Here is a 23100-nt window from a genome sequence, read left to right as displayed (position 1 = left end):
GGGTAAACAGCACAGTTTCACACATAATCCTCCACAGAGCTCCCAGAGCAAAGAGCTGGCTTTTCACTGAGCAATATACGGAGATCCTATTCCACTCTGCTGCTACCTGAGATAATTTCAGCTTTAATGCATGTGTGGCTGCTCCTCAGGGCTGTTACAGGAACAAAACTGCTGAAAGAGCAAAACACAATCAAGTTCTGCAGCATTAAATAGAGCTCTCAGCAAGATCCACCCTCAGCCAGAGCGCTAACCTGACTATCTGCAGGTAGGGCCACGCTCTTTTCAGCAAAAGCTCAATTTCAGTTTGCAACCAAAAGTTTGTCAGTTTACAGACTGAGCCAACTTAGCAAAGTTAAGGCACCAAGCTGGGAAAATCAGGTCATGTATAACTTGTATGTGAGGGGGAAACAAAAAAGCACAGCTGCAGTTTTCAAGGACACTTTTGCCCACAATCCTCTGAATGTACATTAAATAGGTTACAAATGAACTGCAGGGAACGAACCTTGGGAGTTTTCAGCTGGAGGTTAAAACTCACCAGTTAAAGAGTTTCCAGGGCAGGAGGCCTGGCCATACAGTGGCAGCACATCTGCACTGCTCTCTGCTCTGGGGGTTCCTGGGCAGCCCTCATTGAACCCTTTCTTCACCTGAAGAAACAGTTACAGTAATGTGGAGCACATAAGATGCCTTTACTCCCAGGACTCAGCTGAAATTACTGTAGCACTGCTTTCATACCAGATCACTTTCTCTTCTACTTGTCTTTTCCTGACAGTGGTTTTGCTAAGAAAAAAAAAAATGGACAAATGATTTTAAATTAAATTTTGTTTTGCCTAATCTGAAAGCACTCATTAAATAGCACAGCCACACGCTCCAGCTTCATCAGGGATCACAAAAGGCATCAAAATTACCAAATTTGAAAGACTAAATTAAAAAAAAGCGGAATACCTATAAGAACAAGAAGGAATAAAGATGAGAAAATGCAGCAGTACAATTTGAATGAAAATGCAGTTAGCACTCCTATTTACCTACACAATATCCAATTCTCACTCACCACTTCTATAAAAAGAATACCAGGGACTTCTGCATCCGTTTCTCCCTTAACGAGGTCAATACTAAGATGAGGAAGTCAGTCCCAGCGGTCAGCACGTGTTTCCTCATTGCTCCAATGACTTCTTCCCTTCTCTCAGAGAACACACTATATTTCCACGCTCACAACAGGAAACGTTCACCTCTACATATAGCTGCTGCGTGCCACACCATGAGAACTGCAGCGCTGTATGAGCTGGTCACAGGCTGCTCCCAATGGGCCACTGCACACCTGGAATTACTAGTTTGTATTTGCAGAATACATCCCGGCTGGCCAAACAAACTCCAGATCTTTTCAAAACTATGGGCAAGTCCTGAGGGAAAACTTCAAAGCAGTCAGTACAGTTTCTAAACTGACTATTCCCAAAGACAGAGCAGAAAACCAAGTCCAGAACTGTTAGCTACTTGGCATTTTACAGTTCTGGTCCCTGTCCTAACCAGCAGTCCGAGCTTTTTTTATTTTTGACAGTAACCTTTTACTCCTAAATAAAAGCTTTTGTTAGGCAAATATTTTTTTTCCCTTTCAACTTTTCCTAAGAAGACAGGTGACTGCAGATTGCACTGCAGGAATTTGTATCAAGTGGTTAATGAAAGAGTTGAACAAAATGTAAAAACCAAGAAGGCATGAAGGGACCCAGCAGGGACAGGGATTCTGTGCCCAGATGACTGTAGGAAATCCAAAGGACCACAGCAGTGTGTTCGGTTTCATCCTCAACGTGTTGTTGGTCAGACCAAAGGAACAAGGCCAGAAGTTCAGAGCGCCCAAGTGCTGAGGTACGACTCCTTTCTATTCCCCCAAAAAGTTGAACTTATGCTCAACAGGACAGCCGTGGGACAAAGTGTTATAAGCTTTAATTTAATCAAAAATCTTAGGGGAATTTTCTTGCCTCTGCAAATGCAACAGCTTTGTACAGTTATGCTTCAGTTAACCTCCACCAAAGCACCAAAATCCTCTTCTTATCAGTGGTGGCTGCCAATGCAACACTGCAAACCCCTTTGGGTTCAACTTTGCTCATCTGGCAGCTGCAGGATTCCACCTGGGAAGGCAGGCCGTCATTTCAGAGCTGGTTCAGAAACCAAGTACTTCATTTACAACCCCATTTCTTGGTGCAAGTCAGAAGGTCACACGCAGCACACATCAAGGCAATACTGATTTAAAAGAGGAAGGCCAACCCTTTTCTGAAAGGCTAAATTAATTCTAATTAACCATTTATCAATTAGCACTTCTAGAACTTTTCCCAGAATGCCTTTCAAGTGTAGAAAATCACAGGCAAAGTTTCTAGCAGGGACTAGAAGTGCCACTACAAAACCACAGAAAGACCTTTTATTTTAATTCTAAAGGCAGGAGGGCACTCCCAAGAAACAGACAGCACTTGAGATGTGCATTATTATCAGGTGGGTGGAAGGACTGAGAAGGTAAGGCTTCAGCAGACTGGATCTAGAGATACTATTCTGCTGCTTCGGTACCCCGAAGAAAAATGAAGTGTCCTTTTCTCTCTAAATACCCTCATCAGTATTTTATTCTGTTAGGTTTTCAGCTACACACCTCAAACTTGATGTCCTTCTGTCCCAAGCTGACTGCAGGTCTGGGGTCCAATACCTGCAGTGAATGCACATTTTTTTATTTAAAATTATTTACTTCAAAAAGTGACAGTCATCTGATGACAAGCACTGCAGGGACATGATAGAGAAAATGCTTTCAACCAAGTGAAAGATAAGAATGGGGGAAAATAACAAGTCACAGCATGCCTGCTGCCACCCACCCACCTGAAAGGTCCTGGGGTCACCCTCACCCCTGGGTTGCTGTGCTCTTTTCAGGGTCCTCATGTTTTAGCCGTATCACATCCGCTTCAGCCCATCCAGAGGCCACTCAGCTCCTGCAGCACCACGGCCTGTGAGCCCGGACAGACCTGCTGAGGAGAACAGAGGAATGTGTTAATTAAAAACAGGGCAGACGTGCTTTGTTAAGTGTGGCCAGACAAATTTTGCTCTTGTAATAACAGAGCAGAAAGGATCAGACATTTCACCAAAACTTCCTTACCTGTTTGTAATAAAGCACTGCCTCGCAGGTACTGCTCAGTCAGACCTCAGTCTGAAACATTCCTGCTTTCCTCGTGTCAGCTCACAGGTCTCAGCACCAGGCTAACAAGGTACAGTGAACGTGCAATGAACGAATGTTCTGGTTAGGTCAGGGTTGCCTTCCAGGCAATAAAACAACAGAAGTGGAACTGCTGGTTGGAAAAAAGCAGCCACCAAAATATCTCAAGCAGGCTGTCAGGTACAGAGCATCAACACACAGACTGACCAGGCACAACAGCAAAGGACAGCTTTCTTTTTTTCCTTTTTTTTTTTTCCTTTAAGGGGCAGGGGCATGGAAAAATACAGCACACTAATGAAACAAAATGCAAAAAAATACAAAAAAATAGAAAATAGAAAAAATGTATTTACAGGTGATACATTACTATGATCAGAAAGCACAAAGACAATTGCTGCTATAATACATGCACCGGGTCAGGAGGGAACTACTAAAAACCTGCAAGGGAGCTGTTTGTAAAAAAAAGAAAAAAAAGAAGAAAAAAAGACACCCTTCCCCCATCCCTCCCCCCTCAAACAAACAGGGTTAGGTTTCAACGTTTTGCTTCCCTAGTTTGCTACATTGATCAAAATCAAATATCCCCTAAAGTCCATGAGTACAGTCGGTACAAATACTACATCTGTTTGGAAATTGCAGGTTCGGTTTCAGGAGGGGGGAGAAAAACAGCAGCTCATTGTAGATTCATATACAAGAAAGCCAGAGTAAACTGCTCTACATGCTAAAAATTACAGCAAGCCCCTGTCTGCTACATAGCATGATCTTAGCAGGTTTTCCTTTTTATTTATTCATATATATATCTATATGTGTGTGTATATATATATGTATAAAAATCGTGCCCTTTTTCACTGCAACATGACATCTGCGTGGAAATGTAACTTGTTACAACAAATTTTTATATGTATACTGCAAGAAGTCACTCCATGTCTGTGGATTTAATAAGTAACCTCACACCACAGGAAATATTTAATTAAAAAACAAAACAAAACAAAACAAAAAAAACCCCAGTATTGTGACAGAAGACCTTCTGTCTCAGTTCTTTTCAAAACTGAAGTCCGACAGGAAACTGGTCCCAATGTATATGAGGGTTTGCTGAAGAAGCTTCAGTTTGCCTAACTGTTTTTTTTCTCTTAGTGTTCACCAGTTTTTGAACGACTCCAAGCCGTTTACAGTTTCAAGTCTGTCTCTTCCTCTCTCACGTAGGTAATAGTCTGCTACTAATCCATCAGAGCGAGGAAAAGAGGAAAGTGGCTGCAGTTGCACAAAGGGTCCCCAGTTCCACATCTGCGGGGCGATGAGACAGAGCTCCAGAACCTTAGCTTTTTTCCTTCCCCTCCTTTCAATTCTTTCATACAAGTCCTGTAGTTGGTACCTTCCCAAGTACCTGGCAGCCAGTCCAGCTTCAGGAGATGACAAAGCCACAAGTTAAAGTGAAAAGGACCAAGGCAGAAGTTCAGGTCACTGTCTGTTCCATCATACTTCCAGGAAACGGGAGCTGCTGGACTTGGAGTGGAAAGGCTCAGACCACATGCGACGTAGATCGCCCTGGGCAGTAAAACAGCAGCAGGAGAGTGCACTTAGAAACTGTGAAGGCTGTTCAGAGTTCAGACTTTAAAACACAGGTACAACCGTGGGCATATCTTAAAGCGAAACTGTTCTCCACCTGTTTTGCAGATTATATATAGTTAAGACAGTAAAATACATCCTTCATCAGGCCAAAATGGTTCGTTTCTGAGGCAGATCTACCTCAAATATTTATGTGGGTGGAAAACTCTGCCCTTTCTTAGGCTCCATTCTCTAGATTGCTAGACACACATTTCAAAAGTAACCCAAAAACAGTAAAGATAACATTTTAAAATTCCAGTTCAGAACAGGTGCCTGGAAATACATATAGACCTGCCTCTCCTCTCTCTATTCAGCCTTTGTGTAAACATTTTCTTTCCTGGCCAGCTGGGGGAGGACAAACTCTGTTATTTAATTAAGACAGCTCTTCACGCTTCTGAGTTTGTTTAGTTTGTATTTACTGATACTTAACGTGCATACATTATTTTCTAGTTTAAGCATACGTCTCTCGGTTACTCTGTGCTCCAAAGTGAGAATTCCCCACGGGAGCAGCAGTGCATCACTTCTTGGCCACGGCTGTTGGTGAGGGGTGGACACGCATCCCCCAGTAACTGCTGCCCACTGCAGGAGCACTGACCTCACTGCCAGCTGAGCCCCAGGCTTCCTGCCAGCAATAATCCTATCTTACCTTTAAATATGCCATGGTGAGGAGCGGCAATAAGGTAAAAGGTACCAAATACAGGAGGGCAGGCTGGGCTGCCCGGTGAATACGAGAGGCTACTGTTGCAGTTAATAGGCCTGTAAAAGAAATAAGTGACTGAACATCTTTAAACAGCACATGGATGTTCTGTATCTTTTCATCCACAGGTGTTTCCTTACCCACCATTGTAAGACAGGCTACGGAAAAATGTATTTATCTGTGCTTTGCTTTCCCTAAATAGTTATAAAATAAGAAGTAGTTATTCTATTTTAATATTAGGTTGTGCTGAGCCCCTCAATCCAGTTTTAAGCCTCAAAGACTAAGCTAATAACACAAACCATAACAAAAAGCAAAGGAGAGGAAACTGAGTGCACCACGCTGAATTGTTTTATGTGCTACTCAGTGCTGGTACCTCTTGACACTGTCAGTCTGAGGGCCCCAGCCTGAGAAACAAGGGGCTGGGGGGAAGGATTGTTCACACCAGGAACATTTTTCCTGGAGACGTGCCCAAGAGGAACACGGGGGAAAAGGCAGGGGTGGGTGGGTGGGAAGGGAACACAAATGGAAAGAAACGATCTCTCCATTGCATCTGCTAAAGGGCTGAGGAGATCCAGATACACACACGTCCTGACCTCAGAGAAAAAAATCTGTTAGGGACAGCTACTTCAAACCACAGATGGCATTCCAGCTGCAACTATTTACAGTTTTCTGTACATACTAAAACGTTACAGGATCGTAAGGGTTAACACTAGAATACAAAAATACTGCAACTATCTACTATCTAGATGTACTCTTTCACAGCATAACCTATCTAGAAACTCCTGTGTTTTCTCTGCCTTACTCAGGTATGAGCGAGAGCAGCTTCTGCACTCATAAAGGAAGGTACAGAAAGTCCCCCACAGAAAGATGCTGATAATCTCCTTCATCCTCAAAATAAAATCCACACAAAAACTATTGCAAAGTCGGGACGGGCTTTTCTTCCTCCATCATGCCAATGAAAATCAAGAAAGGAGAACTCAAAAACAACATAACCAAGCAGTCTCCCGAAGCCTCTTCATACTTTGTTTCATCGTCTTTTAAACCTACTACAATAATCCCACTCTTGCTCACTAAGCAGCTCTCCATATTAAACCAATTACTCACCTACAAAATATCCAATAAGTGTGCAGTGAAAGTAAGAGACCTTCTGCATACGTCCAGAGATGTTCCCTGGTCCTGGGGCACCACAGGAATCGCTGTTGGCTTGTTTTTTGTAGTTATCGTAGCGCAGGACGAAGCAGAGCAGAAGACCTGGCATCACAATATCTCCAATCCCCAGCATAGAGAAGTGGCTGCCCGTGGAACTGCAGAGCAATGGAAACTGGATTTGCACCCATAAACAAGGTAACAAGCTCCAGACTCCTCCACTTTGTTTTTGAGCTTCGTTTTGCACGTGCCCTTCTTATACTGCCAAACTTTTATGTAGTAGAACCTACTATATAAATACCAGCCCCTAAAGACTTTCCTTAGTGACTTCATCATCATTTCAGCTCAGTTTTAAATGTTCTCATTTAGACACTGTAACATGTTGCTCCAAAGCAGGTATTCCTACTTGCAGGGTTTAAGCTGCTTGGCTGGAAGTCACTCAGTGAAACAGATCCATCAACTCAGCACTTGAATCACTTCTCTCCCATCCACCAGCTGACAGTTTTACCAACCATTTGATTCACACTGATAAACACTGTGCCTTCATTCCAGTGTAGATAAATCACCTCTAATGTAAAACAGTAAATCAGTTTATGGCCTTTTCAGATCTTTGGCTTAATTCAGACACAATGCATATAAAACTGTAATTCTGTTGGATTCCCAGGAAAGAGCCAACAGCTAAGCAGATTAAAAATTGAAATTTGCCATGATCATAAACAAGATCTTTTTCTGAAAACAATGCCAAATAAGTTTACTGTAGAAAACACTAAACAGTTTTCTTTTTATCATTGCAGATAATCATCCCCTAATCCCTGCTATTTCAGTACTCCAGCATCAAAAGAAGAATAGAATAATGATAAGCCAACGTACTGCATGGCTTCTGAAGCACTCATAGGCTTATGTGTAGCAGGCTCAAAATCCCAAACATCAAGGAACTCCTGCAGTTGAGAGATGTGGAATAATCTCCCTCCAACACAGCACTTCACCCAGTAAGTCTTCATTGCCCATCCCAGTCTCTAACTCCCTTCCAAATTACCTGCAGTTATGCAGTACTTACGACTACTCTAATTTTAGACTAAACCTAAGCTCTTTTTGTTTTTAAATATGACTTCATAAACACGTAACTGCAGTAGAAGTTATTAAACTGCAGAACTCACATCAGAATGTGTACCCTGTTCTGAACAGGCCAGGACCTAACTTAGGATCATTTCTGCATGCATGGGACTGCAAATAGGAAGCACCAATTCCTTAAATCTCTACTACAGACACTGTTATCACAAAGAGGGATTGACTGAATAGGAAACCAAGCTGGTGTTTTCCAATAGAATTAACAGAAAACAGAATTAGTGCTAATACAGTGCTGAGGGAAACTTTTCTTCTATAGTATCATAAAAGAACTGCTGATTTTACCTTGGAAATACAAGTTTACCAGGCAGCGACAGACGGGGAACATCTCTACCCACGTTTGGTCCCAGGTGAAGTTTCCGGGACAAAACGTCGAGGGGATTATCAGCAGGTTGTGTGGCCACTTTCACCATCACGTTGCTGTTAAAGATGTATGCAGAAAAAAAGACCTACGGAGCAAGAAAATTGTTAGAAATGACAAACTGTAATTATATAGCAACTTAAAGCAGCTCTTCTTCCCCTTCTTTTTGCTTCATGTATTCAACAGAAGGTTTTGTTTCCATTTCCATACGCATATGTTGTAAATATGGTAAAAAAAAAATGCAGAATGTATTTTAGAAAAAGTGTTGGTTTTGTTTGGTTTTTTTTTTTTTTTTTTTACACTATTTTAGTTCTTTACACTACTACTCCTCAAGAATAACTGGAATATACTTTCTAATATCAAGATATTGTGGTACCTGTTGGTCAGTGTCTGGACAACGAGCACCAGGAAGAGGATGGTACAAAGGCACCCAGTATAAGAAAGCTTGAAAGCAGAGAAGAGGTAAGCACAGTGCTCAGCCTGGGTGATGCAACACTTATTTCTAATAGGCCCTCACACTACAGCTCACACACTGAGACAGTGACTCTCTGCCAGAGCTGTCAGCAAGGGCCTCCCCAGTCAGCGCCTGCTGCTACGCAAAGGTAGAACTAAATGCTTTCAGTATTACAAAATATATTGTCAGGTTTCTTGCAAAAGTGCTGTAAGATTTTATGCCAGCTTTGCTGGCTATAAATCAGTTTGCATTCCCGTTCTGAGGATTCCACTGCTAGTCTTAAGTTGGCATGCAGCACCGTGCAAGTGTGGATGAGGCTTCACATTCACTTGGAACTGCTTGTTCTGATCCGCAGCCAAGACTTCAAAACTGAAGGTCTCGTTTTTTCTTAGAATCTGCCAAAGCTGAAGTATTCTAATAATGTTTCTGCTTTTGTTAACTAATTAGTGAGGAAATTATAATGTATTCCACTGAAGACTTTAAGTTTTCAGAAGAGAGCAATGAATCTCATCAGCTTCATGTGAGCACGTTTCATGTGAAGATAGCACAAGGCCAATTACAAATCCAAACGATAAAAACAGTTTAAGCAGAACAAAACAAAGCACTTACCCAAAAGACATCATAAATTAGTAACCCAGAGAGCAGCAAGCAGGAAACCTTCAGGCTCGGCAGCCGGACAAAGGCTATCATTGCAACACAAAGGCCCATAGCCAGAGCTACAAAACGCAAGTACATAATTAGTGCATTAAAATAAAAACAAACCCCAAACCAAACAAGTAACAACAACAAGAAAAGAAACCAATGCTCCTCCCCCTCCCCCCTCCAAAAAAAAACCCACTCAGAAGAAGCGTCTGTTGGCACCTGTGCAGCACTGCATGCACTGGATGGATTTCTCATATTTCCAGATACTGAAGTTCTTACAGGTCAAGAGAAGACAAAATACATTCAAGAGGAATGCATCCATCTGCAAACGTGTCCCCACAGAAACAGAAATACCACTCCACTTCCACTGCCCACCACAAACAAATGTCCTCATGATCCAAGACCATAACCCCCACAAAACACAAGCTGTCCAGTTACAAACAACATCACCACAGTTTTCAACCGTCTGTGCCCCCAACGGGAAACAACTCCAGAAATCAACATGCTAACATCACACAGTACAACCAAGAAGCACTCAAACCAATCTTCTACTTGAACTAGACTGTGCAAGACTGCCCAAACATCAGCTATGAGCTCCTGCTGTTTAGAAGTACAGGGATTTCCCATTAACAAACATCTGTATGAAAGTTTGCCCATCAATGGGAAAACAGGGCAAGTCCTCTCCCAGGGGTGAGCTTTCAGACACACGAGCAAACTGCACTGACTGATGCTGCAAGCTCAGAGTTGTCAGTTCTGTTCCAGGAGAAGATTAAGAATGTGCAACGCAAACTTAAACCTGAAACGTGACACGCATGTCTAGAAAGGGCACGGGGGGGAAGCCTTCCTCTGCAGTTACAAATCCAACCCCCTATGTATTTTGTCAGCATAAGCTCACCAGCATGACAACTTCATCAGGCCACAGTTCACAAGTTAACATTCTAATCCTCACACTATCATTACAGAATTGCAGAAATCCATTACATTTGCATTTCATCCAGAAGATAAGTTCTTCCATCAAAGCACTGCAGAGACAATTTAGTACAGATTTGAGAGACAAAGCCATGGAGCAGCTCCCAGCACAGCTGCACGCAATGCCCAGACTGCCGGGCCCACCTCGTCAGCTCCATGTAACCCTGAGCACAGCTGCCAGTTTTAATGAAGTGATGTGATTACTGAGATTAAAAAAAAAGTATCCTAAATCATGCTGCATTATTGCAACTTATTATAGAACATAAATTACTGATGCTTAAAGAATTTGACACAGCAAAGCAGGGAGCAAAAGAAGTGTGTTCAGTAATTCAGTACAGCCTTCAGTTACAGACTTCCTTTGGCAGAAGAGCAAATACAAAGGAACAGGCTGTCTTAAATCAAAGAGATTTCTCCAAAGCCAATGCTAATAATAGCTCAGGCTGGCCTATGTTTAGGAGAGGATTTCCACGTTATAATTAACTAGAAGTGGAAATATTTTAACCAAGGAGAAGTTTCAACTATTATTCACACGATCCGTTTCAGCACTGTGGAAATTCACACAGGCACCCATGCAACACATTTTCATTGTACCAAGTGAACAGAGTGTTTAAAAGGGGGTGGAAAAGAAACATTGAAAGATGGATGGCTACACAGAGAGACAAACAAACAGAACGTTGGACAGACGGATGGATGGAAGAAAGATGGAAGGACAGATGGGACAGAGCATCAGATGGACGAACAGAAAGGCAGACAACAATGGATGGAGCGTGAGATAGAAAGAGACTGATGGAGTGGTGGACAGGCAGAAATACAGACAGGCAGTGCTGGAGGAACAGACAGGAGGACGCATGGACAGGATGATGGAGCGTTGGATGGGCGGAAAGACAGACGGTCAAATTGAATGTCAGATGGACAGAGATGGTCCATTTGTCCTTCTGTCTGTCTGTCTATGCACCCTTTCATGCCTGTGTCCGTCCATCTGTCCGTCTGTCTCTGCACGTCTCTCTATCCACCAGTCTGTCCTTCTGCAAATGTCCATCAGTCCATCCAATTGCCTGTCAAATCCATCTTTCCATCTATGTATCTGCCAGAGGGACTGACAGACAGGAAGATGGATGGACAGACTGAAGGATGGGCACTGACAGACAGAGGGACAGATGTAATGGCGGTCAGTTTGTCTTTCCATCCACCCTTCAATCTGCCAATCCATTCATCTTTCTGTCAATCCTTCTGTCTCTCTGGCCATCTGACTGTCTTTCTGTCCATCGGCCCACCAGTCTGACTGTCAGAAGGACAAACTGACAGACAAGGAGACAGAAAGATGGACCGACGCACAGACCGAAAGCTGTGCCAACAGAAGCTCAGTTGGAAGTGCTGAACTGACAGTATTACCTGAAAGAGTCACCATTCAGTCAACTGAAGGGACTGACTTCCACTCCCCAGCAAGCACACCTCTTACACAATAAGGATATTCTGAGGAATATTCTGAAGATGACAATTATTCCTGCATATGTATTCCTGCATATAGACTTGCAGAGGTTTTTTGTTTGTTTTTTTAGCTCTATTGAACTACTGCAGCCAGAACAGATGAAATCAGTGGAGCAATTTCTGTTTTGCAGATCATTACGTAAACAAGCAGGACTTAAGCTTCACCCATAAGCCACCAGTTGACCTTTGAAACAGACAGGTGCTGAAGCTGTGACCTAATTATGTACCTACAGAACTCAAAGTGTATTTACAAAGCAGAAATAAACACACACCATGTAGCAGTTTCTGTTTGGCTGCTGCGTAAGCTAAGATCCATAGCAGTTCCCAGGGTACCCAGGACTGTTCAGTTCACTCCACTGCTGCCGAAGGATACTGCAAAAACCTACAGATAACATTCCCATTTTCCATCTTCACACACTTCCTCTGTTTAGGAAAGCTTTTAAAAGAGAGCCTTCTCATCCCATCCTGGAACGTGTCCCTAGACTTAGAAACAATCCAACCAACTACCAGGAGACGAGGGAATTCCATTTGAGCAATGAAGGCTCTTCTGGTAGAAACTGCTGCACCTCGATTTTGTAGGTAACAGAAAAGGCCACTGAGTATTTCCCTTTTTACTTAGCTCTAAAATACTCATAGAGAAAGATTCAGCTGCACGACAAGCCAGAGTTGCAGGCAATATAAGGCACAGTCACATCTGCTTCATTTCTGCTGACAGAGGACCAGAAGGATTTAAACAAACTAAGAGGGGGCTAACCTATATAGCACAACTTCTGTAATATAAAATACATAAATACTCCAAAGCTAAATGGCATCACCACAGTTCACTGCATCATAACTAACCACAAAGAAATAAAACCCAGGAAGCACTCAGTGCCCATAGATCAGAGCTCTGCAGGTGGATGCCTCAGTGCCCACTATTTCAGAGTGCACTGCTCACAGAAATAACTGCTCTAAGTAAATGCTTCTGCCAACTTCTCTGTACAGACAGATCTCTCCAGATTGTGTCAAAATTCACACTTGAAACTACATTCAACTTTGTATGTACTACAGATCAAGGATCACTCCTGATTCCTTGGTGGGCCACTCTGCATAGAACAAAACAAACATCACCTGCATTCTTCCATGTGGCATCAGTGCTTTACAAGGTATTTCCTAGCAGGCAACAGGTGGAAGTTTCAGTAGCAGCAGAGAGCACAACTGACACACAACACCCATATACAAAATACACAGTCAAGGTGTCGGTGCTCAGGACTTGTTGCTGCTATCTCATTTAGGAGCAACTAGAAAGCTGGGGGCACGTATGTGTTTTATTGAAAGATGCCATTTCAAGGGTAGGTAATGCTGTTCCAGCTGTTCTTCCTCAAGCAGTCTCACCATCTCAGGATGCCACTTCACGAGACGTCCTGAGCCAATTCAGTGCCTGACACCACTGGGAGGCGGAGGCTCTGCCCCTGGCTGCCCCTTCATCCCTCTGCTGCCACATCCACGCGATCCTCTCAGATCCCATGGTGCTGTCACTTACCTTTTGCCAAATCTACTGCATACCTGACTGCACAATAATCTGATTCATCCCACTGCAGCACCAGAAAAATAGCCCGGCAAAAAAAAAGAGCATGCTACCATTCTAGTGAGCTGAATCAGTTCACCATGTGACTAAATGAACGCCGGAGCTAGCACAAGAGGTTTGGAAGGCAGAGGGGAGGAGGAAAGCTCTTCGTGGGAACAGTAAGCTGTGAATTTGGTTCAGCCAGGATAGAAAAAGGGGGGGGGGGGGGGAATAAAGAACACAGCAAACAAATCACAGTTTCATCCACGCTTCCAGCTGGACGCCTGCCAGCTCCGCCCATCCCAGCCAGCACCATCACAGACAACGAGCTGCTGCCTCACAGCAAAGACTTTGATTGTCCGAAGCAAAACCCAACACAACGCGCAGCAGAAATGAACCAGACTGTTAAAATCACGTTATGATTCATGAGCAACCACTGTCTCCACACACCTTTACCCAAAGCCACACAGCTGCAGGACGCCTTCCATGGGTGTTCCGGCACTTCCTGGGAAGCTTTCACAAACCAGAAAAACAGGTGTCCCCATCATTACCCCAGTATTGCTTCTGACAGGGCTTGTTCTCAGGGAGTCTACCACACAAATATTACCATTCAGCAAGACATTAATAGCAGCAAATGTCACCGACCATCCCCCTGTGTCTGGATGTGTCAGAACAGGCACGAACTGGCAGTGAAATCCCTTCATTCACATACTCACCATCCATGAGGAGCCAGTGGCCAGTTAGGACCCAGATGAGCACAAGCATCACAGACAGTGAAAAGGAAAGCAACTCAGCAGCAGTGAAACGCCCGCAGCAGCCAAAGGAAATCCTAGGAACAACACACAAACATCAGATACAGGGCTTCATGTTTCCATTTACACAACAGAAAATGGACGCTACTGGAACAAAGGTCAACCGTTGCTGAAGGGTGCCAAGAAAAACCAAGGAGAAGTTCTTTTGCCACAGACAGGTACCAGAACAGCAGCAAAATATACTTTCCTAACATTCAAGTGATGTGTGACATCTGAACTACAATGACAGAGTAAGACCTCTTGAAATGGTCCGCATGAATGGCAATGTCCTAGGACCATCTGGAAGTGCTTTTTGCAGCAGGAGCCCGAGTCACAAGAAAAGAAACAAACATCTGGCTTCAAAACATGACAGGAACCACTGTCATTTTCACTGTGTAACTGCAGCCTCCAAACAAGCCAGCACTAACATCCTTAGCTCTACATTAACAAACATTAAAACCCAACACCAATTCTGAAACTGAATTCTCAGCAAAAATAAACCAAACTTCTTAAAAGCCACTGTTGGGAAATCCATTCCCCTGCAGTGGCACTGTGTTTCCCAGCCTGGCAAGCACGCGTGACTTGCAGGAACAGTGCTCCCCAGTGCTGGAGTGGAAGCTCCGTGTTTGCACAACAGAATGCACAAACTTGAGCCCCGACGTTAACGCTTGTAACCAAAGGCTCTGCTAAAGAATTCATATTAAAATAAATAACATACAAGAAGAGGAGTGAAAGATTTTTCAAGTCCTTACTTGTTTTGAGGTGAACAAGGCCGTGTTAAGTACTGGCACATCGGGAGCAAAAGGAAAGCAAAAGCTATTGTTGCAAGGACTAGAAAAGGAAGAAAAGGTAAAATTAGTACATCCAGACCTCATTTCTACAGCACACAAAGTAGCTTCTCCAATTTGAAAAAGCTCTTACAACAATGTTCTATTATCATACACAGCATTACTAAAGCAGCAGCAGTTAAAGACTCCAAGGTTTCCTACAGAACTTCTATTAATTTCAGATTTCAATCACAATAAAAGCTCTTGAAAGAACTGAATGCTCCTATCTCCAAACCTAAAAAGAAAAGATATATACTAACAACAACCACTGTCACAGCCGTCCCTGATCACATAGGCAATAAAAAGTTTCCAAGTATTCCAGGAGTCAACAAAAGGGAAAGATCTTCCTGCAAACTGTGGGCTCCATAACATTTAGCATACAACACACACAGCTCAGCACAACAAAGGCCTTCTCTGGTTTTCCAACTCAGTCACTCTTTCCTCCCTTCTCGCTCATAACCATTTATTCATTACTCAATCACGGTACAACTGAAAAGTAGGTAAAGACAAAGTGCTCCGAGCTTCTGAGAGCAGGGAAATGGTGAGACGACAGAAATCACCAAACACATTTCCACACATATCTTCTGTTTTTATGAAGCTATTTATCCCACCCACACATCTGTAACAAAAGCTCAGTAACCGTTGGCATTTCCAACCATTCTTCCCTTCCAGCTTTTTGCTTTTTAATAACAGCATGGGTTTTGTATTAAGGCTCTTTATAGGGCAGAAGGGTGAGGGCTTGGAGAAGTGCCCGGCAGCAGCACTGACACGGCAGCCAGAACTGATGGAGCACGGACAGACCGAAATGCAAAGCGAAGGAATGAGCGTCCACTCATTGCTCAGTTCTGGTGGTGGTTATTGCTTTTGTAGAATACTTTTTTCTTTCTTAAGCTGTGAGGGGGAGGGGGAATCAAACATTCTCTTCAGCACACAGCTGAAGCCAACTGGAGAAACATCACCTTGGTCACACCACATCTTTCCAGCCCTCAACTCTGCCCCGCTGGCAAACAGCACCACAGAAACTCACAGTTCTATTCGTATTTCAGATAGGAGGGAAAAAAAGAGCTACCCCGAAGCTGGGCTCCCTCAGAGAGAGATCAGATGTAATTCCACCAACACACACCTGCACACAAGGACCCGCTCTCAGCCTTGCTCCTTACCGCCCAGGCTTCCAGCTGGGTGTCTCTCCTTCCCCTCAGCCTCCATACCTACTAATGCCTTGGCCTAACTCCCCCCAGCAGGCACCGTGCCACCCCCCGGCTCTGCCCGCTCCCAGCCCGGCAGTGCGGTGGGGCCTCCCCTGCATCCTGACCCTTCCCTGAACGGCCAGTGTTTGAGACAGAAAGATTTAAGAGCAGTTTAAGAAACCAGATACCAGCCATAATTTGAAAACACACCCACACCAGCCTCTGAACTCTACACAAAGGGAGATGTATTTGAGCTGCAGACCCGGCCGTGGCCTGCTCCCTGCCAAGTGCCTCCAACAGAGCTCCTGGGCTCTGTGCTGAGTGACACTCCCTGATGTGAGGCCACAACAGTATCATAAACCAAGAGCAGAGATACCCTAAGGCACCAATCCAGAGAGACTCAGTACTCTTAAACCTGGAACAATGCAGCCTGACTACGCACCACCAGCCTTACAAACAGTCACAAATGTCAGGGTCATTCTGGAAAGACATGGACCAATAAGCTTGACTTTAAAGTTTTTCTTTTGTCTTCCCTTATCACTAACATTTATCTGGTGCAGTGATTTATACAAAGTAATGATCTACTCTGGATAGGAAAGAATGCACGTGACAGCAGCCAGAGCTGCACCGAGCGCCCAGCACTGTGCCACCAGCAGCACAGACTGCAGCCCCAGCACTCATCTGGAGTGCAGGATTTGGCCTTCACCCACCAACACCAGCACTGCTGAGGAGGCTGGAGGGGAGGTGGACATCGGGAGGGAAAAGCATGCACTGCAAATCAGTGAAGTGGGAGAAGATGAGCAGTACTGAAGGGGTTAAAAGCCTTCCCAGACTCAGTGTGTGAACCGAGGGCAATTTTTGAAAGCTTGTGCACATTTGGAGCAGTGAGGAGGACCCTGTTTCCCTGAATAGCAGCCGGCCTCTTGGAAATCTGCAGGAAGATCAAAAGGCCAACACTTTCCAAAAATCAGAGTCCTGGCATTTACTTCAATAGCCAAATGTAAATAATAACAAACGGGATCAGAGGAGTTGCAATTTGTTTGCAATCATCTCGTTTCTATCCTAAGGCCAAGCAGTGCAAGAGTAACACTGATCATTAAAAACCCTTCAAACTATGAAAATCAGCATAAGGGCAATAAACAAAACTGAATTAGGGAAAGAAGTTCGAGTGCGGCCTCCAGAGCCTCCTCCTCTGCTGTGAACCTATACCAAATTATGCTCCAATCCTATGCAGTACCTGAATTAGGAAATACCACGTACAGTTCTAAGCACTGATTTTTAACAAGGGAACTGTTTACTTAAAATGACACATCCAGCACCTTTCACAACTCCTGCAGTGTTTAGGTCAGTAAGTTTAACAAATCTTGAAGTGGAAGTACTTCTCAAGCAACATTTGCCATTCATCACTGCAGAGAGTGAAAACAATCATGAAACCAATTCATATTTTGAAATGACACGCCTTGTCATTTCACATGATTGGTGAAAATTATAGCAGTGCTTTATCTTCTGTTGCAGCGATTAAAAAGGGAAGAAAACGCAGTCACCTGCTGTGCATATTGTGAAGACAACCTGAACTGAGTCGAAGAAGAAGAACATGACGAGGAGAGACACAGACGCTCCGATGGGCAGGAACAACGCCTGCGTGGAATCGATGGTTTGAATACCTGCAGAAGGAGGAAGGTGACACTTAATGTGGGCTCTTTCGAACCAGACACGCCAAAAGCCTGTCCTCACCGACAGGCACCACTCTGGGGTTGAACGCTATGCTTCATGTCAGCGCTGGTGCCATAGAAATTCACTGTGTGCTGCAGCTCTGAAACGACACAGCTTTGGCAGGGACTGTGGGCACCAACAGGACTGCTTTGTTGCAACTCGAGAACTGAACGTTGAAAGCAGACTCATGTTTTGTTTTGTTGGTTTTTTCTCCTGGTGCCACAGACAGAATGAGTAACAAGTTAAAAATTAACATTAGCTCGTGATTATGAATGGTATATGTATGCACAAACCTAAACACAAACACACACACAAGTACACATACACACAAATTGCATGTGTGTGTATTTTTTCCAGTAGAGTGGCATAGTAATGGGTTTCTTACAGAACTCAGTTACCAACATATTTAGAGATATCAAAAAACCCTCAGAGAAATGGAAAAAAAACACAGTTTCTGTCAACAGTATGTTGTAATTTTTATAAAAGAAAAGCAGAACCATTGTCACAGACATCACATTGCTTACACTGCACAAACCCTTGGTACTTCTGTTACTGAGCAGTGACAAAAGGGTAAAGCACAACACAGACAGCCCAGTGATGACAGCACCGAGACAGAAAGTCCTGCGTCCTAATCTGTGGCTTACATCTAGTTCCTCCTGCCTTGAGAAATGACATTTATTTACATGCCCTTCCATTTCCCAAGGAAAAAAACAGAAGTGACACATGACAAACTGCCCTGGCATATGGGAATTAGCGTGTGCAGTGTTAAATGTCAAAGTTCTTCGTTTCAGTTCCGATCAGTGTGATGGCTGATCCCCTCGCTGCGCTCACTCCCCAGCCCAGCTCCTGTACTTCCCAGATGCCCAAAGCCCAGCGGTTCACTGTTGAACCACCTCCACGCTGGAACTGTGCTGCTGAGGGTTAAAAAACCTCAACACCACAAAAACACATCCCCCTTGTTATTATGTATTATTTGCAAGCTGTATTTCTTGTCTGAAACAAAGCCACCTCAGCATCCAGGGCTCTGGCTGTGCACAGGGCTCACCTGTCCCCATCCTGTGTTTTCCACTTGCTGAAACTTCATTCTGCAGTCCGTTCTCAGAGTACGGCCACATACATTACTGTAAATTACACTCAGGTGTGAATTTACAGCACACTGCGTACAACACATTCCACTCCAGCTGTTCACATATATATTTTTGCTTGCAAAACAGCGTATGTCTGATGGCCAAGCTGCCTGGAATCTATTCATCCAGTCACAGAGGGGACAGCCACCGCATCGGAGCTGACAGGTTAATCTCCACTCTGAAAGGGCTGTGTGTACACATGCTTTGTTGTCCATGTTACAGGAGCCACCCAAAGCCATGTGAAAGCTATATTTCAGTTTCTCTGTTGATAAAGCTGAATCATCCCTATAGACTCATTAGCATAGCATGAGATTAAACCTCTAATTGTCTGCAGACAGGCCAACATGTTGTGTCACTGTGATAAACACCAGACAAAGAGAAATTACACTGCCTTCCGTAACCATATTTCAAAGATAAAAATAAAAGCAGTTTCCATATCCAGTAGGACCTGACAAATTGCACAGCATGAAGATTCTGTGCGTTATGGAAACACGACACTGATGGTTTAAATTCAGCTTCCGTGGGCACAAACGGAGTTGATGGCATGTGCTTCCCCAGAACAGCTCCATTCCATCAGGTGGAGCTGCAAAGCACGAGCTGACACACATGGCTGGGTGAAACAAAAGACGACGCAACACACTGAAGTGATGAAAGAAAGATAAGGAGTAAAGCTGACCCTTACTGTTATTGGTGCTGTTGCCATTAAAAGACCCAGCCGTGCTGCTGTTGTCCTTCTCTTTGTCTTGATTCTCAAAGTCCATGTTAAGAGACCTGCAGGAAGGAAAAGCAGACTTAGGAGGTGAATTTCAAACTCCCATCAGGGTTTGTCGGCTGTGGTCTCACTACAACCCCACCACCACTGCACCTTCCCCACGAGAAAGCCCTGATTTGTTGCTTAAGAGCTGGTTATTAAACAACAACCCACCAAACACACCAAGAATTACACACACACACACAGCCTGTGGTTACAGTGAGGCACCCCATCACACTTGGTCCTGTACTGAGACTGACACTGCACTGCGCTGGCAACTGTTAACAACAAACCGCAACACAGATATTATCTGTGTCACCTGGAAACACAGACTGTGACAGAAACACAACAAAAGTTTCAATTCTTTTACGTTTCAGAACTCTGAAGTTCTCATCTAGTGCCTCATGGCTCAAATTTAAGTAGTGGGACTCATCTTTAACATCGCATTATTTCCTTCCTCTAATCTTGGAACGAACGATGACCAAAATTTGCTTTTAAGTGATTCTCTGTTGAATATAAGGAAGCTCTTGGTTAACTGAAACAGTTTCAGCAAAGCCTAGAAAGTAATGGTGTATGTATCTGAGGTACTGATAGCACAGATGAGGAGAGGCAGCTCTCAGGAAATGCTACACACTGATGACTCCTCAGCAGCTGGCGTTCCCCTGCATGCAGACTGAGCTCCAATGGATCCACCTTCTCATTTTTATCTATACAGCAAACAAAAATCCCCAACAACACCCCATTCTATCACTTTTGCCACAGTCCTTCACTTCCGTGCAGTTCCTAGATCACATTCCAACAAATTTTAGCTTAACTTTGTGAAAGGAGGGAATTTCATTTAGGATCCATTTTGGGCAGCAATCATTTCCTATCATTAACTTCTTTGTTGCTTCATACAAAAATCCTGGCCATCAAAATTACCTCGATGGTTTCTCCTTCTCCTAACGTGCAAAGTTACCCAGGACACTGCTGCAGATTTATTTAAACAAGCTGTAGGGACCCACCAGAACCACTGCACAGCTCCTCCCTTAAGCCTTCTCGTCAACAAGCATTAAGATCCCTCTGTTCTTCCCCAAGCTGAGCTGCAAGCAATTTACTATGCAAAGTAAGCACACTATTAGTTTGTCAGACCGGTAAAAAAACAAAACAGGACATCACAATCTTCTGCTCCATCCTATGGGTATCAAAGCTATTTTGTGTTAGTTGTACAGGACAGCTACTGCAATGCACAGGTAAGCACTTCTGTGCCGCAATCCTACAACCTGCAATCAACGTGGGGCTGCAGGGTGGTGTATTACAGAAAGCAACTAATTCTGGTTCTGCTTCTATTACACAACTGATGCTATTACAAAGCGAAAGCAAAATGTGGACTTACACGAAGCATGAGGAAACTGAAGCCCGAGACGTACAGAACTTGAAGTATCAGCTAAAAAGTTACCAAAAATGCAAGAGGCAGCAGGGAACACAAACCCTAACAGATGAACCTTCCTAGCTTGTTCTTCCCAAGGCCTGCACTGCATTGCTGGGGCACAGCACTCCCAGGGCAGCAGGCCCAGCCCTGGGCTGCCGACTTGCAGCAGCGATGGGACACCACTGACAACACAGGGTTTGGTGGTGAGCTTTCCTTCACACTTCCTTTCTCCCCATTAATCCACACAAAGCCTCACACTTTTCTCTCAAGCTCTAAAAGCCCAAAAGGTAGCGGACAGCCTTGTGGAACGGATCCAAGGCTCAGCCAAACAAGGCACTCCTTTCTCGGAGCAGCATTTCACTCTTCTCTACGTGATCTCAGCTCAGCAGCAGCTTCACAGCAGTGCCCCATCAGTGGCACCAGGGAGCTCCTCCTCATCTACGGCGCCGTCAGCAGTGAAAGCTGGAAAGATGTTATTGTATGTACTGCTCACAAACAACTTCAGCCCTCTCTCTTTCATTACAATACAGCCAGCAATTACGACATTACTGCCTGCAAATACCCCCACCTCAAAATGAAGCACAAACGAGGAAATTACTTCCCCTTTCCCTCAGAGAGGCAGCTGCTGATCCAAGCCAAGTTCTGAAGCATCCGCACCAAGTTTGGAATTCAGCCCTTCCCTCTGCTACAAATGCTCACCAATACAATAAAAAACCTGAGGAATGGTCACTAAAACATCCTCTCAGAGAGTTAAAAAACAGGATATTCCAAAATTTACTGGGTTTCAAAGAAACAGCAGAGTGAGAAACATTTGCTTTTTCTATTGAAGGTTTTTGCTTCGTTTCCATGAGCAGTGCTCACACAGCAGCTCCCACCAGGCAATGAGCCACAGCTGCTCGTTCTGTGGGTCCTCACAGTGCCTCTCATTTCCAGCAGAAGGCTTCAAAGCTCACCTCCCGCGGGGCAGCGCTCAGCACGGTGACGCTGAGGTCACAGCAATGAGTAAGCTGCTGGCATGCTACTATCGTACACGTTCAGCTTCAACTATGGATCGCTTCTATTGCAGTAAGGCTTCAGGGAAACCCTGCAGGAGAATATTCTGATGAAGCAAAGGAAGAAATTTGAAATGCAATGTGCATCTAAAGAGTCGGCTGGAGATGTGATAAAGCGACAAGTTCTTCCTTGCCTTGCTCAGCATGAACAGCCCTGGGACTGTGAGAGCTGGGGACTGCCACCGAACTGCCAAACTTCAGCTGCTCTACGTGAAACGGTGACAATCAGAACCACTGAGCTGAGACTGCTGCATTCATTCACATCTCAAAGAAGAGAGAGGCAAAACACTCTATGTACTCCAACACTGCCACAGCGCCTTTTAAAATGTGCCTGTGAGATTAAAAGACAAGTTCTCATGCAAGATCTGGAGGAGAAAAGAGGGGCAGTAACTGCAGGAAGTGCTGCCTAGATGGAGCACTAGCTCCTAAGCACGCCATAGAGCCATGCAAGCGAGATGCCACAGCTCTGCTTGGAGCTGCCCACCTGCAGCAGGTGTTCACACATCCACCTGTGTGAGTACACGTGGGGACACCACTGGTGGCCTCCAGTAGAAAGGCCTGGCCAGCCCCCAGCTCCATCCTGTTGGCACTGCAGCAGTAGGTGTTTATGAACTCCAAGCACTCCCCTTCTCTTAGCAGCAAGCTATTTTTATTACCCCACTCACTATTACCAGAATTAGTCACACATTTTACTTGAATATTTTGAACCACTGCCACAGAGATAAATCTAAGGTTCTTACACCTACTTGTGCATTTCATATGCAGCTGAAATGCACAAAATGCTGTTAACTAATGAACATGAGGAGCGTGGACCCATCACGGTTGTTAGCACCATTAAGAACAAGAAAAGAGAAGGACGTTATCTCACCAAGCCTGCTACCTAAATAATCAAGGCAGAGCAGGGAAAGTACAGGAAAATAAAACCAATACATATTACTCTTCCATACCATATATTCTATGGTCTTCAGGGCACTAAAACATGGCATGCTTAATATGGGAAAACCAGAGATTCTTTGGGATGGGAAGGTTGCTC

At 44.2% G+C, this 23100-nt stretch overlaps 1 protein-coding gene and 1 long non-coding RNA gene across 42 annotated transcripts in view; one reads left to right on the top strand and one right to left on the bottom strand.

Moving 5' to 3' along the window:
• Positions 1–3506: 3506 nt before the first annotated feature.
• SPPL3 (signal peptide peptidase like 3) overlaps positions 3507–23100 on the bottom strand; it is a 57438-nt gene continuing 37844 nt past the window's right edge. For 36 of the 39 annotated variants that reach the window (XM_046901356.1, XM_046901354.1, XM_046901362.1 and 33 more), the window contains 9 exons: positions 19530–19624; positions 17558–17677; positions 14752–14830; positions 13925–14037; positions 9173–9279; positions 8034–8197; positions 6582–6781; positions 5427–5536; positions 3507–4720 (listed from right to left, as the gene is read on the bottom strand). In XM_046901356.1, the coding sequence (XP_046757312.1) occupies positions 4649–4720; positions 5427–5536; positions 6582–6781; positions 8034–8197; positions 9173–9279; positions 13925–14037; positions 14752–14830; positions 17558–17677; positions 19530–19614 (1050 nt within the window). In that variant the 5' untranslated portion in view covers positions 19615–19624 and the 3' untranslated portion in view covers positions 3507–4648. The remainder of the gene's footprint in view (positions 4721–5426; positions 5537–6581; positions 6782–8033; positions 8198–9172; positions 9280–13924; positions 14038–14751; positions 14831–17557; positions 17678–19529; positions 19625–23100) is intronic. The other 3 variants (XM_415261.8, XM_046901378.1, XM_046901379.1) reach the window with 1 other exon arrangement.
• On the top strand, positions 4640–13438 carry LOC112533522. Of its 3 annotated transcripts, none has more exons than XR_006931577.1 (3): positions 4640–4797; positions 5231–6821; positions 7418–8372. It is a non-coding gene; the product is annotated as an uncharacterized LOC112533522 (long non-coding RNA). The 3 variants fall into 3 exon arrangements; XR_006931576.1 differs by lacking the exon at positions 4640–4797 and adding an exon at positions 8474–13438 and having other exon boundaries at positions 5072–6821; positions 7418–7612; XR_003077917.3 differs by lacking the exon at positions 4640–4797 and having other exon boundaries at positions 5072–6821.

The sequence above is a fragment of the Gallus gallus genome, chromosome 15 (assembly GCF_016699485.2).
Source record: "Gallus gallus isolate bGalGal1 chromosome 15, bGalGal1.mat.broiler.GRCg7b, whole genome shotgun sequence".
NCBI classification, from domain to species: domain Eukaryota; kingdom Metazoa; phylum Chordata; class Aves; order Galliformes; family Phasianidae; genus Gallus; species Gallus gallus.
The sequence above is the reverse complement of the archived record's forward strand: the minus strand, read 5'-3'. Positions and strand labels throughout refer to the sequence as shown.